The 16,392-nt window shown below is 34.4% G+C and overlaps 1 protein-coding gene and 1 pseudogene across 2 annotated transcripts; one reads left to right on the plus strand and one right to left on the minus strand.

Annotated features, from left to right (window-relative positions):
• Window positions 1–412: 412 nt before the first annotated feature.
• On the plus strand, window positions 413–7,553 carry LOC142611237 (hexokinase-1-like). Of its 2 annotated transcripts, none has more exons than XM_075783302.1 (10): window positions 413–1,258; window positions 2,404–2,554; window positions 2,642–2,824; window positions 3,816–3,890; window positions 4,074–4,229; window positions 4,498–4,596; window positions 4,696–4,826; window positions 6,012–6,093; window positions 6,441–6,819; window positions 6,948–7,553. In XM_075783302.1, the coding sequence occupies exons 1-9, from the start codon at window positions 987–989 to the stop codon at window positions 6,786–6,788; spliced, it is 1,497 nt and encodes a 498-aa protein (XP_075639417.1). In that variant the 5' UTR covers window positions 413–986; the 3' UTR covers window positions 6,789–6,819; window positions 6,948–7,553. The 2 variants fall into 2 exon arrangements, with proteins under 2 accessions (XP_075639417.1, XP_075639408.1); XM_075783293.1 differs by having other exon boundaries at window positions 6,441–6,806.
• An 826-nt stretch (window positions 7,554–8,379) lies between these two features.
• Window positions 8,380–10,401, minus strand: LOC142626678 (uncharacterized; annotated as a pseudogene).
• Between the last annotated feature and the right edge of the window lie 5,991 nt (window positions 10,402–16,392).

The raw sequence follows: 16,392 nt of genomic DNA on the forward strand, positions 1-16,392 counted from the left end.
AACAGTAGCTCATCAAATTTGATGGGTTACTGTTCATTCTTCAAATGTCTTTTATTATTATAATAATTAGGTATTGAATAAAAAAATGTTGGAAGATATGTAGTTGTTAAAAAAAGAATAAATAATGAATGAAGAAATAATATTTAAATGAGATAGATAATGGGATAAAGAATCTGTTGAAAAGTATATTTGAAAAAGTGGGTAGCTAAAAGGTAAAAGTTACTGTTCATTATTCAAACAGTACAAAAATTCAAAGAATCTGTTAGAGATGCTCTGAGAAAGAGAGAAATAGAGACTCTCAGACCACACGTGGAATTAAGAAAGAGCCGTACACGTGGCCTTCCCAATTCTATAAAAAAAAAAAAAAAAAAAAAAGTAGAAAAGCTTGGATGATTGAAAGCAAACCATGCTTGTCCTTGTGAAGTAAGCAAAGCAAGCAGCAGAGCTAGTTAGAGAGAGAGAGAGAGAGAGAGAGAGAAGCAAGGTCCCAGAGTAGGACAGTAGACAGAGCTAAGCTTGTTGATATTATTATGTCATTATCGTAATTAGAATCCAAAACTATGACCCTTTTTCTCTAACCAAGCAATTTGTCTCCATGACTCCATGATCCATCCTTCTTTTCCTTCCCCTATTATAATTATAATTAAACTTAAAACCAAAAAAAAAAAAAAACCCAAACTCCCAAAAAAGATTCACTCTCACTCCAGTTCCAGTACTTCTCTATTTAGTAGTATTTATTAATTATCTTCCTCTTACTTAAAACTAAAATACTCAATAAATAATAATAATAATAATAATAGAACCAAGCTTTTATTTCCTAGAACTAGAACTACAACACACCTTTACTTTCCGAGAAACCTTATGATTTTCCGGGAAAATAGCTCTTTCTCTTCAATTTCCCATTTTTAGCAAAAATACCTCCCGATCTACAGTTGCCAACTCTCTCTCCCATATCAGGAATTGTATTTTTTAGAGAGAGCGAGAGAATGGGGAAGGTGGCGGTGGGGGCGGCGGTGGTGTGCGCGGCGGCTGTTTGTGCTGCGGCGGCGCTGGTGGTGAGACACAGGATGCAGAGCTCGGGAAGGTGGGCCCGGGCTATGGCGATCCTGAGGGAGGTTGAGGAAAAGTGTGGGACCCCCATATCCAAGCTCAGACAGGTGGCTGACGCCATGACCGTTGAGATGCACGCTGGCCTCGCATCTGAGGGTGGAAGCAAGCTCAAGATGCTCATCAGCTACGTCGATAACCTCCCCACTGGGTAACCTTATCAAAATCCTTTTCTTTTTTCTTTTTTTATTTAATTGATTCTGAATTCCCCCCCACCCCCCCCCCCCCTTTCTTTCTTTCTTTATTTTTTTTTTTTTTTTTTTTTTTTTTTTTTTTTTCTGATATGTATTTGATCTTGATTGTGATAAAGAGGACTGCTTGATTCAAGCACTTATTTTACTGGTTGGGGATCAGATTTCAAAAGGGTTATTTTTATTTAGTAAAGTTTGAATTTGTTTTTGCATATAAATTTTCATTGTATAATTTGATATATCTGCATTTTAGGGATTATAAAAAGTTTTGGTGCTTGAATTAAATTTTGCTGCTGGAGGAAAGCATCTTGGTTGGTGATTTAAATTTTACTTATTGGAATTAAATGGGATGAAATTCAATTAGGATATGCTCGAATCTTATGTTGAATTTTGCAATTTGCCTTTTTTTTAAACTTGCCTAACCTTTTTCTCTTGTTTAATTTTGTTTTCTTTTTGTTGTTCAAACTTTGTGTTTGTTTGGTTATTTTTGGGAGTTTGTTACATGTTAACTTGATGGGTCTTGTTTGTTTGATTAAAGTTTTCTTGTCAATCTCATATCATGTAGCTTACAAGCTCTAGCTCTTTGTTATTTGCTTTTTGCTTTTTCAGCTCATAGGAGTCCTTGAATGTGGGGACTGGGGACTCTTTTGGATGCTTTTCATGCAACTTTAATACGGAATTGCTTCTGGCAATTATTCCAATTTTATTGGATGTTTATCTATAACTTATGATGCTTTAATAAAAAAGTTGGGGTTTTTAGGAAAATATTGAAGTGGAATGTCACTTCATGCTTTCACAGATAAGCCAATTTATTTGTCTCATAAATTTAGTGGATAGTCTCTAATGTTTCTCTTTCTAGTTTGTGTTTTTGGTATGTTTTTCATGGGATTTGGTCATTTTGTGATCAGTGAGGGCATTTGAGTTTCATGTCCAGTGCATTTGTGCACTGGACACAATACAATGTGGATACAATAGAAAACAAAGAACTTGCCTGTGAAATAATTTCATCTAAAAGGATGCAATCTCAGCTGACTATATCTTCTGTACTGTTGAATTTAGAATTCGGTTTGCATGCCCATTACTCATTTTCATGTTATTTTTATAGGGATGAGAAAGGTCTCTTTTATGCCCTGGACCTAGGGGGCACAAACTTCCGAGTCCTGCGAGTACAGTTGGGTGGGAAAGACAAATCTGTAGTCAATCAAGAATTTGATGAAGTTTCAATTCCTCCACATTTGATGACTGGGACATCAGAAGTTAGTATTTCTTTGAACAAGTCTGTCAAAGGTTGACATGCTTTAGATGGTTCAAACTCTAAAATAATCTGGATGATGTGATTCCAGGAATTATTTGATTTTATAGCCAGAGCGCTTGCAAAATTTGTTGCTACAGAAGGTGAAGGATTTCATCCTGCGCCTGGTAGACAAAGGGAGCTGGGTTTTACCTTCTCATTCCCAGTGAGGCAATTATCAATTTCATCAGGGACTTTAATAAAGTGGACAAAAGGATTCAATATTGAAGATGCAGTAAGTCCTGATTACTTTGACTTTTTTTTTTTTTTTTCATCTTTTACTTGATAATGCAATCCTTGTCTGTACTCATCAATTTTTTGATTTAGTCTTCGGTCCACTGTCCAGATAATCATACTCAAAACTTTGCAAATGTTTTTGGTACTGATTGTCTGTATAAACAATTATTGCCATTATGTGCATAGTTTGCAAATGTTGCATTGTGGCACCTTCTTCTTCAGTGTTGATAATTTACCCTGTTGATCATATTATGGGCATGATCGTTTACCTAGAGGCATCTAGACATGGCCTAGTAATTGATCTGGTTTGAAAAATGATTCTTCCCAGTGTCATAATCTGGAAAGCAGATGAAATGGGCAATGGTAAAGCACTTCAGCACATTCTGTTGTCACTGAAATTGCTGCACCTGCTTTTGGAGAAGAGATTTCAGTTCAAGTACATATTTTGAGAACAGATGTTGATAATTGGAGTTCAACTTAGCTGCCATGCATAAATGATTGGTGTCACTCTGATCCTTGATGACATAAAGAAGTTCTTAGTGAGGCTGATTTGACTTGTAGAAGATTCTTATTGTAATATTTTCTAATTGAGAATTTTCTAAGCCATATATTTTCTATCTAAATATATATCATTGAATGCTTTAAAAGTGATTTAATTATTGTAAGGTGGTAATTCATGAAAGAATGTCCTAATCATGAGTGCAAGAGTATTTCTCTCTCTCTCTCTCTCTCTCTCTCTCTCACACACACACACACACACACACACACACATGCATATCTTCAGTGTTTATTGTATCGGAGCATGCTGGGCCATGGATTTATATTGGGAAAATGGTTAATCTTTTGTTTTGTGCAGGGGTTAATCCCTCATGTAGTTGGTTCAGAAAGCTTTGGACAAACATATTTCTGTTGTTATTTTTCATGAAAGATAATTACCTTTCATTTTTTTTTATTCTCTTTTAATTTCTTTCTTGACTGCAATGATATAGGTAGGACAAGATGTGGTTGGAGAATTGACCAAATCCATGGAAAAAATTGGTCTTGATATGCGTGTGGCAGCTTTGGTAAGACCATATTTTCCCCAACTTCCAGGGGCTATGCTTAAATTTTTCCTGTTAGGCTCTTAAGTGGACAAATGACCCTTTGGTATATGTCATATCCGTGTTGGGTTTCTTGGTATTGCATCCTGTTGACTCTTACTTTGTTTTTTTTATTATGGATGATGCTGACTTGCTGGGGTGATGCAGGTGAATGATACTATTGGAACATTAGCAGGAGGTAGATATCACAACCAGGATGTCGCTGCAGCTGTCATTCTGGGCACTGGAACAAATGCAGCATATGTAGAGCGGGCACATGCCATTCCCAAGTGGCATGGTCTTCTACCTAAATCAGGAGAGATGGTTAGCATGCTTCAAATATATGTTATTTTTTTCTTTTTATTTTATTTTTTAATAATTGTTTGAGAGATTTGATAAAGCTGTTGATAGAAATATTTGTCAGCATGCTTCAAATATTTGTTATCAATCATAGTGAAATTGACACCTTTGCATATTTTCATTTGTTTTTATTTTTTTTATTTTTTTAGAAATGCTTGAAAGTAGGTTCTCAGCGTTGATTGCCAAGTGCAAGACAATTAACGAATGCTCAATTATTGTTATCATGCTGTAGGTTATCAACATGGAGTGGGGTAATTTCCGATCATCACACCTTCCACTAACAGAATATGATCAAGCATTGGATGTTGAGAGTTTAAACCCTGGAGAACAGGTAACAACTGAACATACTTTTAGTTATAGTTTAATTACATCATTGCTAATAAGAATGGCTCAATGTATGTCTGTTAACATTCCAGATTGTTGTGTGCAGATTTTTGAGAAGATAATTTCTGGTATGTATTTGGGGGAAATTGTACGCAGAGTTTTGTCTAGGATGGCTGAAGAAGCTGACTTTTTTGGTGATACTGTTCCACCCAAACTGCAAATTCCTTTCATACTAAGGTAGGTCAAATTTTTGGTAGGACAACTGGTTTAACCTTGTCTCTCTTGGTGATGGTGAGACCATTTTTAGTTATCCAGGTTGAAGGTTGTGAATGTTTTCTTATATTCCAGATTTATGGTGCAACAATGAATATTGACCTATTCAACTATGAAAGACTGAATTAGTTATTTTGATTTTGGCTTTGCTTGGGAGGTTCCATCATAGAGTAGTTGGCATTTCCCGTGATTCAAGTAATGACTAGCATCTAGGTTTACCAGTAACCACCATGCCATCCAACATCCTCCCCATCTTAAAACCAAATCCACAAACTTTAAAACCTAGCCCACTTTCCAAATCACTTCTGGTTCAGCACAACAGGATTTCTAGAAATTGTTGTAGTTGGTTCTGGCTGCAAGTAGGTATCAATGCTTGGAACTACCACTGGAGGTTGGAAACCAGACTACCAGAGGCTTTCTTTGCTGCTTTTGTAATTAATAATTTTTAAGAAATGATAAACAGTTAGATTCATTGATAGGTCCTTCCTTTGCTGATTACTATGCTGATTATAATGATAAATAATGTCAACATTGGCATGGACCGTGAATGGGTTGTAGTCTTTTTTCTCTTGGCCAATTCAATTTTATATCAAATAATTTTTACTATGACTGTAAAGCTGTGATTTGTCCATTATCTGGAATTTATGCTCGACTACCTCCCCCCTCCCCTCTCTCCCTCTCTATATTTTGCCCTCATGAAACAGAAGTCCTTCACACTCAAATTTAGAGGACTTTTTATTTTATTTTATTATTTAAGTTTGGTATTCTTATCTGATTATAAACTGTTCTTTAGGAAGTTTTTGACAGTATTAGAATAATTGAGAAGGAAAATGAGGTGGGGAAGGATAACATTAAAGAAAACAGTCTTGGGCAAAACATGTTTTACTAATAGAGTTTGTGGCAGTCTACAAGCCTCCTTCTGTCACCTATTTTTCCTCTCCTTCCTTTTGCCCTGAGCTATGTTGCTTGTTTGACTCTGTTTGAGTTGTCTGTTCTTAAGCTGTGCCCATTAAAATTATGTCTGTAACTTGATGTAAATTTATGCTTCTGTAAGATTTTTTTGCATTTGGCCACATGGATGGATTGCCCATACATTTTGTAATAGCTGGAGCTTTTAGAGTTTTTACAGTGTTGGTGTAAAATATGCAGGACTCCAGACATGTCTGCCATGCATCATGACACATCTCCAGATCTGAGAGTGGTTGGGGGCAAATTGAAGGATATCTTAGAGGTATGATGCCGTGTCCTAACTGTTGGACAAAATTGTAACTATATTATCTAGTGTTACCATTATGCATTTAATTTTTCTATTTTTAATGTGTTTGGTGATTAAAAGAAAAGAAACAAAGGATACATAATAAACAAATTTGTGTGTGATACTTTATCTGGGGATGAAAATTTTATGTTAAGATTACATGTTTTTGTTGGAGAGCATTTTAATAGAGATGCAAATTTTTTTCCTGTTGAACTTTTTACTCGTAAGACCTATTACAAAAGAAAAAAAGAATTCGGTTATCCTTATTGTAGCAAACACTATTTTATTTGTTTCCTTATATGTTAATGTTTTGTTTTTGTCAGATATCTAACACATCCCTGAAAATGAGAAAAGTGATTGTGGAGCTCTGTGACATTGTTGCCACACGTGGTGCGCGGTTATCCGCTGCTGGGATCTTTGGCATCCTCAAGAAATTGGGAAGAGATACGGTGAGGGATGGGGAGAAGCAGAAGTCAGTGATAGCATTGGATGGAGGATTGTATGAGCATTACACTAAATTCAGCGCCTGTATGGAGAGTACACTCAAGGAATTGTTGGGAGGGGAAATTGCTGAGAGCATTGTCATTGAGCACTCTAACGATGGTTCTGGTATTGGAGCTGCCCTCCTTGCTGCATCTCATTCTCAATACGTGGGCGTAGAGGAATCATGAGAAATGATCAAAGCCAAGGTAGATGCAAGAAGTATGGCTTTTTATTTTTTGTATATTTCCTTTTAACTTTATTTTTTCACAATTCCGGATCATTTAGAGCTTGTCTTAGCTCCTAATTCGAGTGACATACCAGCAAAACCTTAATTTATGGTTTTGCAGAGCATATAATTGAACAGTGAGTCGAGTTTGGAGAGTCCAGTCATGCAGGGTCAAGCTTTCTTGCTGCAGCCTCTCATTCTGCTCTTATCTTGAGGTAGGGGCATTTTCTTGGTACGGCCGCATCTTTTTTGAGTTCATTTGTCCTGAGTTAGGAAATAAAATGGGGAATGTAAACTGTTCATTTGAGGATTCACTTTGGCGAGCATTCTCTCCTATTTCTATTGCAAATAAAACGCAATTTGATGTGCATCATCAATGTGGAATATTTCAATTTTGAAAATCCACGGAAAACCAAACACTGTTGTTGTAGGAAGAATGTACCTTAGGTTATATTAGGCCTCGGTTAAGCACTCATGGTCTGCTAGCAAAAACCTTTCTACATAGCAGTATTATCTATTATGTCGTTCTGCTTTTAACTTTGAAAGATATACCCTATAAGTTTGTAAGTCTTTGCTGATATCAACAAGATATTTGTTGGAGGTGCTCAAGATTTACAAGTCTTTGAGAAGACAGGAGTGATATTCGAATTGCTATGTAATGTAAGGGACGAGATGCAGTAGTAAATAATACCTCCAGTGAAAACTGTGGTTCTGCTTTTTATGGTGATATATGTGACGAAGGATAACTTTGGAGGAAAATATCTTTATAATTGGGGGGCCTAAAAAGAATAGGGGAACTCAGACTATCACCATAATTGCGGTTGCCGTTGCCGTTGCCGTTATGCTTTGGTTGCATTGGCTGTGTCTTTTTTTAATTTTATTTTTTGAGTGAGACTATTCTTTCTTATTTGGCTCTAGATTCACGTAAACTGTTTCTCATCTTCATCCAAAAAAAAAAAAAAAAATCAAAGTAAACTGATCTATATTTATTTTAATTATTAATTTTCTGATAAGTCTGATCCATTTTCTAGTTGGACCGTAAGTGGCACCACATAGTTTTGAAGAGTTCATTGGACATTAATAAATGTTCACGCAGCAAATGATAACTCCCATGATATCTCTAATCTATACAAAAAAAAAAATTATTATCTAAGAGGATGTTGCTTGGTTTCACATCTGCATGACTCCATGAAGGTGAGCACTGAGACGTTTGATGCTCCACTGTTCCTATGCAACCGCCAATCCAGTCCATGGTTTTTGAGTACCCATACACAAGAAGTTTTGAATTATCGAAGGAAATAAAACAGAGTAACCTCACTATATGTTGGAATGTTGAATTGAACTCAGTATTTTAACGTATGCAAGAAAATATTTTTCAAGCTACTCTTCCAGCTTTTGGTTATTCTAAATCCTCGTCACAGTAACAACATCACGTGAATGATTAACAACACCATGTGCCTTCCCTGATCCACAACTAATAATTATGTTATTTTCTATCAATCCTAATAAGATGTCTCATTTTGTGAAATAAATCCTTGGAATAAGGTAAGCTTCTATGTGGATGTGGAATCTAATCCATGCTTTCTCTTACGATGAAATCTGACCACGAATAGTGAAGCTAATAAACCCAATTGAACTGCTGCCACCATACATATTATTAAAACAAGAAACTGGGATGGAAGTTTGCTCGATTTTAGGGGCTCTACCTCTGAGTCACATTTTCTAATGTTCAGAGTTGGCTTACTTGCACAAAGTGCGAAATTGTTGAAGAAGCTGCTTGCATGTCCATCATTTTCGAGTTGTGTTGGGATCCTCCCAGTCAAATGATTGGAAGAGAGATTGAGTAAAGTGAGCTTCAGGAGGCCAAGTTGTGGTGGGATTGGACCAGAAATTTGGTTTTCTGACAGGTCCAACTCAGTAAGACCGGCCTAATTACCTAATTCCAGAGGAATAAGTCCAGAGATTTTATTTCGGCGAAGGTTTAGAGTATTTTACGTTTTCCATGATTAATATCAGATGGAAAGGAGCCGGAGGGTCGATTTTGATCAAGCAAAAGAGTTGTTAAATAAGGAAGAGATGTTAATTCCAGAAATATTGTGGCAGTAAAGAGGTTATTACTAGCCTCAAATACCGCCATTTCTCTAGGAATACCCTCCAGTCGAGATCTTACCAGAAAATTTTTGTTAATTATTTCCAATTTTGGGAGATTCCTTGCCACGCTCTGAGGCAGCTCGCCTGTAAATGAATTGTCGCTTAAAATCAAGACGCTCAAATTCAATGATGTCCATAAGCCACTAGGAATATGCCCAGAAAGCCTATTATTGTAAACAGTCACAATTTTCAAACCATTGCAATTTCCAAGCGACTTTGGCAGTTCTCCAGTGAGGTTGTTGTTAAAAGCTACCACACCCACCAACCTTCCGTTTTCACACAAGTATTCTGGTAACTCACCTTCAAGCTTATTGCCTGCAACCTGGAACTCTACAAGCATAGAATACCGCCCAAAATCCGGAGGCAGAGTCCCTGATAAATTGTTGCTAAGCACTTTAAAGGACCACCAGACTTGGAAGACGGCCAATACTGTCTGGGATTTTTCCAGATAACTGATTGAAAAACAAACTCAGACCTGTCATGTTTCTGAGTCTACCAAAATCATCAGGTATGCTTCCGGTCAATTTATTATAGGAGAGGTCAATAACATCAATGTTTAATGCTCCAACTACCCGACGAATCTCCCCAGACAATTGGTTTCTGAAAAGATACACAATACTTAAATTCTTTGGCATAAACAAACTGCTCGGAATTTTCCCAGTCAGATTGTTTATTGACAAATCCAAATGCACCAAAGCCTCCATTTCTCCAATCGTGTCTGGGATTTCCCCATTCAAATTAGACGCAGTAATCCATAAAAACTTAAGCTTCTTCAACTCCGAGAAACTCGAAAGCAACTCTGCTGCTGTCATGTTTACATTATAGGCCAACTGCAGTGACTCAAGTTTGAACAAGTTGCCGATTTCTGGCGGAAAAGAACCCTTAAACGCACACTGGAAAAGCTTGAGCGTCCTTAGCTCCGTTAACTGTCCAATAGATGCTGGAATGTTACCATAGAAGCTGTTGGCTCCAAGGTTGAGGTGGCGCAGGCCAGACAAGCGGTGAATGTCAACTGGGATTGTGCCGTTGAAGTAATTCTGTGAGAGGTCAAGGTCTTCAAGCTTGGAACAGTTACAGAGCGCTTTAGGAAACTCTTGAGAAATGAAGTTGTCTGAAAGGTTAATGACCGTGAGGTTCTTGAGATCACGGATGAAGGGTGGGACTGTTTGGGTGATGTTCTTGTTTTGAAGTAGTAGTTGGGTGACTGTTCCACTGGTGCAAGTGATCTCTGGCCAGCTACAGTGGGTCGAGTTTGTTTTTGATGATGTTTAGTGGCTTAGAGATGGTGGGTTTTCCCAGTGTTGCTTTAGTTTCAGTAGGACTGCTTTTTCTTTATCATTGTGCAGAGAGTTTGCATGGGTGATCAGGAGGACAAGGAGACGAAAGAAGAAGATGGTGTTGAAACTTGAAAGAGAATTGGATAATTGTTGGGGTTATTTTCGTCATTTGGAGGTTGAGTGCGTTGTTCTGGTTTCTGTACTCTGATCTCAAAGACAAGCAAATCGGTGGCAATCAATTTTGTTTCGAGTACTGCGTGCGAACCAAACACCACAGCTGAGAACCATCGACTAATTTTAGGAAAATGCTAGGGAACAAAAAAATCCCGCAACTTTTGTCGAGTTTTGATGGGAGGAAAAGTCTTGTGTCATATTTTATATTTATGCCTGGTAATGTTTTTAAAGAGCTTCGAGGTCCTTAATGGCTTGTTTGGATGTTTAAAAAAGGAGGGGGAGTAGAGTAGAGGGAAGGGGAGTAATTCAATTATCTTATTTGGGAGTTTTTTAAGGAAGGAGGGGGAGGGGTTTGAAGGGGTTTCAACTACCTCCAACCCCCTCATTTTTAATTCCTCCAAATTGGAGAGATTTAGAGGGAGAGTAGAGCACATAAAATTATTGATGAAGTAAATTACCTAATTTACCCTTATTATATTTATAAAATTACAATGTTAAAAACAAGGGGAAGGGCTAATTACTCCCTTCCCCCTTACTAATTATAAAAACATCCAAACAAGGTGGAGGGTAATCATTCTCCTCTACTCTCCTCTCCACTACTCCCCTCCCCTCTACTCTCCTCTACTCTCCTCCCTCTCTAAACTCCCAAACAGGCCATAAAAGCTCAAGAAAATTTTAAATCTATTAATAGGAACTAGTCGCAAGTTCACACCATGTATGGGAAAGTATAATTTTTTTTCTTAAATTTGTTGAAGATAATCTACTCTCCCTACAAATTAAAAAAATTTTAACATTATTTTCCATCTATCTATTTCTACAAATATATCATTATATTATTTTTGGTTTTATTTGATTAATATTCATCCATTTTTAGGTGGTTCATATTCTTCTAAATTATGTTATGGTGCATTATGTTTTTTTTTTTCTTTACAACTAAATTTTTTAAGTTTCAAATATATTATTTAAATTTCTCATTCTCTTAAAGGACATTATCATAATAATTAAAACTCATCACAAAAATACACTTGATATTACTCAAATAACCTATAGGCAAATTCAAATAAATAGTCAAAATTGTGTTTTGATATAAATTCAAATTCTCACTTTCAAAATGACTAAGTATTAACTCAAAAAAAAAAAAAATTAAAACTATAAGAGGGAGAGAGAGGACTTGTGATAGGGAGCTCAATTCAATTCAATTGGTCTTCTTGATATTTTATCCAAATTCTATTTCTTCAGATAGCCGAGAATGCATCTTCTAGGTATTTCTCACATCCAATTGGTCTTCGTGGATTTTGAGGCTTTGTCCAAACTTAGATAATCTTTCACCTTGGCCTTTTTTGGGTTGTCTATTGCTACCTTATCTAGTTTTATTAGCCTCATTACACGTGCTTTGCTCGTGTGACGAGGCTTTTTTTTAGTATAAAAAAAATCTATGTTTTTATTATACATATAATTTTTATTTTGTGAATTTAATTTATAAGTGGATAAAGTAATTTGAAAATAAACAGGAGAGAGTTTTTTTTAGCAAAAAAAAAAAAACACTATTTTTTATATATAATTTTTATTTTGTAAATCTAATTTAAAAATGGATAAAATAATTTGAAAATTAACAGAAGAGTTGTCCTATTTTTTAGGCAGTGTTTTAGTGGGAGTTAGAGTTGCATTTTTACTGAATTTTCCTTTAGTTTTGTTTTTACTTAAACATAGGGGTGTAAGGGTATTTTTGAACTAAAAAATGAGGAATCTAAACAGGGGAAGTCCCTTAAATAATAGTATAAATACATGTCTTTTGATTTGAATTTCTTTCCATTGACATAAAAAATTTGCAAATTTGGCAAAGTCTTCCAACAAAGGCATCCCATAATAATATCTAAAATTTGTTACAATACAAAACCAAAAAAAAGAAAGTAGAATATCTTATCCTAAGTTATGCAACTACATTCATTATGTGACAACTAATATGTACATATAACAAAACTAATTTATGCTACATATGTATAAAGAGAATACTTTATCCATAATAGTAAATATATTGCACAAATGCACATAAGAGGTATCTACAAGTGGAAAAAAAAAACTTAGTCATCTACAATTTACTGGAAATATGAATATACATTTCTATCTAAGACACCACTTTCTAAACATTGGTTAACGACCATATAAACTATAGTCCATTGTAATTCTTTTACTATATTCTACACCATGACTTTGAGATTTTTTGGTTGGTTTATAGGAACCAATGCTGTTGGCACTTGGGATCTTCGATTGCATATCACCAACAAAATTAATTGGGAAAAACTGAAGAATATGGGGGAGGAAAAAAAAAACTCACTTTAGAGGGACTTCCAAATTTTCAGAAGTAGGGTGGAGCGATTGCAAATACATACATACATACATACATATATATATATATATATATATATATATATATATATATATATATATATAGGAGAGAGAGAGAGAGAGAGAGAGAGAGAGAGAGAGAGAGAGAGAATAATTATATGCTGGTAAAAAAAAGTATGTACTAAGAAAGTATTTACTTAGAAAAAAAATCACTTCTCAATAGGACATTATCCCTACAAAATCACTTTTACCATCGAATGTGGAGCTATCCATAGCAGATATGCCACTTAAAATGTAAAACAGAAACATGATGAATAATTAAAGGATAATGAATGATGGTGTGAGAACAAAATTGCATAATTGTGAATGCAAAAAGGAAATAGACAAAAATCAAGAAAATTCTTCAAAGCCAAAATTAAAGAGGTTCATTTATTGTGCAAACATTAGAGAACCTAAATTCCTTCATGTTATGGTAAATATTGTAACCCTTTGATGGCATAATTTTCTTGGTACCCAACGACATTCATATTCTAGTGACGGTTGCATCCTTCAAAAAGTTTACTGTAACATTGTTGGTCACTAACTTCAAACAAAAAAGAACGAGAGATAACAAATACATCTAACTCCTAAGCTATGGTACTAAGTCCTGATATTGAGTGTCATACATTGCACTGTGAGGCGCCATGGAGATCGACCTCTGTAACAGAGCCACCCATAGTTCCAATAATAAAAAGCCTCCCATTAAAATTTAAGCGCTCAAGGTTTTGCTTTAAGTAGATGCTCCAATATGATTCATAATAAAATCAACTCTTACCATTGAACATTTAGTTAGTTGTTATTTTTTATCACCTAATAATCAATGCAAAAAGAATAATTAACAACGTCAATCTCTATAAACATGGAGGAAAACTAAGGTTTTAATATTAAAAAAAAACATTTTTTACCTGTTTCTTCCTTCACCCTTTCAAAAAAGTCCTCTATCTTGTAATTGATGCACACATCAGCCCCAAGATCCTTGCAAATAGATAATTTTTCATCGAAAATTTTTGGGTGAGACGGGCGCATGGGTCCCACATGTCAGTGAGACAATGGGCTTATACGCCCGTCTCACCTAATACTTTCGATGAAAACATCACTCCTTGCCAATCACAATCTAAAAATATATGAAAACTTGAAAACCAAACTTATGCATTAGATGAAAAGTGATACTGAGCCTGCAGTAACGAACACTCTAGCTCCATAATATTTAGCTATTTGAATTGCAAATGTACCAATAACGCTTGAGCCCCCATGAACTTGAAATTTTAATATTCATTAGTTTTGCATTGGAGACACATGTTGCAACAAAAAAAGATAGAAATTATCATTTTAAACTTGTATGTGCATAAATTATTAAACAATTTGTAAATTGGATCATAAATTACACTAAATTATCATAAAGGCTCAGAAATTACCAAAAATAAAAAATCTACCAAAAAATTGAGAGAGAGAGAGAGAGAGAGAGAGAGAACTATTTTTGCGTGGGAAAACTATGTATAGAATGAAAGAGAAAATGACAAATTAATAGTAAGGAAGTGAGAATAAGAAGAGACAAAATAAAAGAAGATAAAGGAAAGAGAAAGAGTGATATTAAGGAAGAGGGTAGTGAGGAAATGAAAAGGTAAGGGGGGGAGAGAGTGTAAATATTAAAAAAATGAGTGAATGAGTAATGCTAAAAAAAATTATAGGAAAATTGAAAATAAAAAAGATAATGACGTAGATGCTAATATGACTTAATTGGAGCATAGCAATAATAAATTCTATGTTTCAAATACATACATACACACACACACACACACACACACATATATATATATATATATATATATATATATATATATATATATATATTACTAAAGAATGTGCTCACTTTGCCGGTACGTTATATCACTAATTTCTTGTTAGACAAAGTTTGACCGCAAACTTAGTTGTCCCCAATAATTACAATTCTCATTAAAAAAATTAATATGATTATATATTTTGAAAATCTAACCTTTAGATTATATGTTATTTTTAATATTTTCAAGCATATCAAGTTTCGTGCCAATTGAATGTTAGTTACTATTTGATCTATAAATTTATTTATTTTTGTAAAACTACAAAAATTTGAAACATTTAATTGATGTTATAATTATTGACGTTTGCTTTTAAAAATTTTGCAAGTATGGAGGTTATAAGAAAAAATTTTATCTTACGGTGGATTTGTCAAATTCACATCTAATAAAAAGATACTGAGTAAAGTTGTAACTATAAACTACAACCAAGTTTGTAGCAAAAACTTTGTCATTGTACACGCGCGCGCGTGCGCACACACACACACACACAAGCCTCTAAGAACATACGTTGCGCGTGCTCAGATGTTCTTCTATGGGTTTTTTTTATTATTTTTTATAAATGTTAATAATTTGCATCTATTATAATTTTAAAATATGTATTTTTAGTTTTCAAAAAAATAAAAGGGATCAACTTTAGAGATAAGTAGTAACTGTATTTCTTTTTTGAATGTGAAGGGAAAAAAATCTTAAATTTTAGGAGTTCTCTTTTTTAATTCAAAATGAAATTTGTATTTTGACATTTATGACCTTATTTTTAAATGAAGTTAATTTTCATTAATGAGGATATTTTTGAACCATATAAAAGTTCAGTACAAATAAGAGAATCCTTGTATATATAGTATAGATATTAAAAATTGATATCCCGTGTAATGTCTGGCTACATTCTTGTAAACGATTAAGTAGCATTTACCAATGAAATCTTGTAAAACTCTTTGTATCACGGACGATGACTGTGTCATTAGATTTTTTACTCCAACTATTTCCATCAAATTTCATTGAGGTTTGCGTGTATATAAAATTCATCTTGTTGACCATTTTTTTCTTACATATGATCATATGTCTCTTGCGTGCAATCCTTGTTGTCTCCATTTTCTAATAGTTTTCCCCCTCAAAATACTCTACTCAAAATATTATAGGATCTTGTCCTTGTTTCTTGTAACTAACTAATAAGTTACCCGTGTGATGCATAGATAAATTGTAATATTTTATGTAAAATGGTTTTGGAGAATATTGTATATATATTATAGCGTAATTGTTATAAAACTTTATTAGTAATGAATTCATGTAAGAAGCAATAAAAAAAAATTACTTGTAGGAGTTTCGGCAGCTTGGTGGTGGCCCCTCAAACTCCTCTATTTCTCTTTTACAGATGCTTTGTCAATCTCAAGTATTTTATTTTGGAAATAGTGAAATAATGTGTTTCATTTAACAATCCACAACATTCTAGTGTCTCTCTATCTCTCCATAGTGCCTTATTGGTTAGTTATATTAGTCCTTAATTATTTTTTTATTTTTTGCTTTTGTTTTTAATACATAAACAATGGGTATGCTAAAAGACATGAATAAGAGAGAAATTTTGTAGTGTAAGCTCAGACAATTAATGAGAGTTTAATGAGATAATAGGAAAAAAATAAGTTAATGTGATGTCTTGGGCAACAGAAAAAGAAACTTAATGAAAAGAGGTAAAAAAAACTAAATATAATGCTTATTTTGTTATATAATATTTATGTTTGCCTACAATATT

Source organism: Castanea sativa, chromosome 1, assembly GCF_040712315.1.
Source record: "Castanea sativa cultivar Marrone di Chiusa Pesio chromosome 1, ASM4071231v1".
In the NCBI taxonomy this organism is placed as follows: domain Eukaryota; kingdom Viridiplantae; phylum Streptophyta; class Magnoliopsida; order Fagales; family Fagaceae; genus Castanea; species Castanea sativa.

Bases quoted from the DNA above. Each gene is read 5' to 3' on its own strand.
- LOC142611237 (XM_075783302.1), top strand. From the start codon at position 987: ATGGGGAAGGTGGCGGTGGGGGCGGCGGTGGTGTGCGCGGCGGCTGTT. The intron at 4,230-4,497 runs GTTAGCATGCTT...ATCATGCTGTAG, and splicing joins TACCTAAATCAGGAGAGATG to GTTATCAACATGGAGTGGGG. The intron at 6,094-6,440 runs GTATGATGCCGT...TGTTTTTGTCAG, and splicing joins AATTGAAGGATATCTTAGAG to ATATCTAACACATCCCTGAA.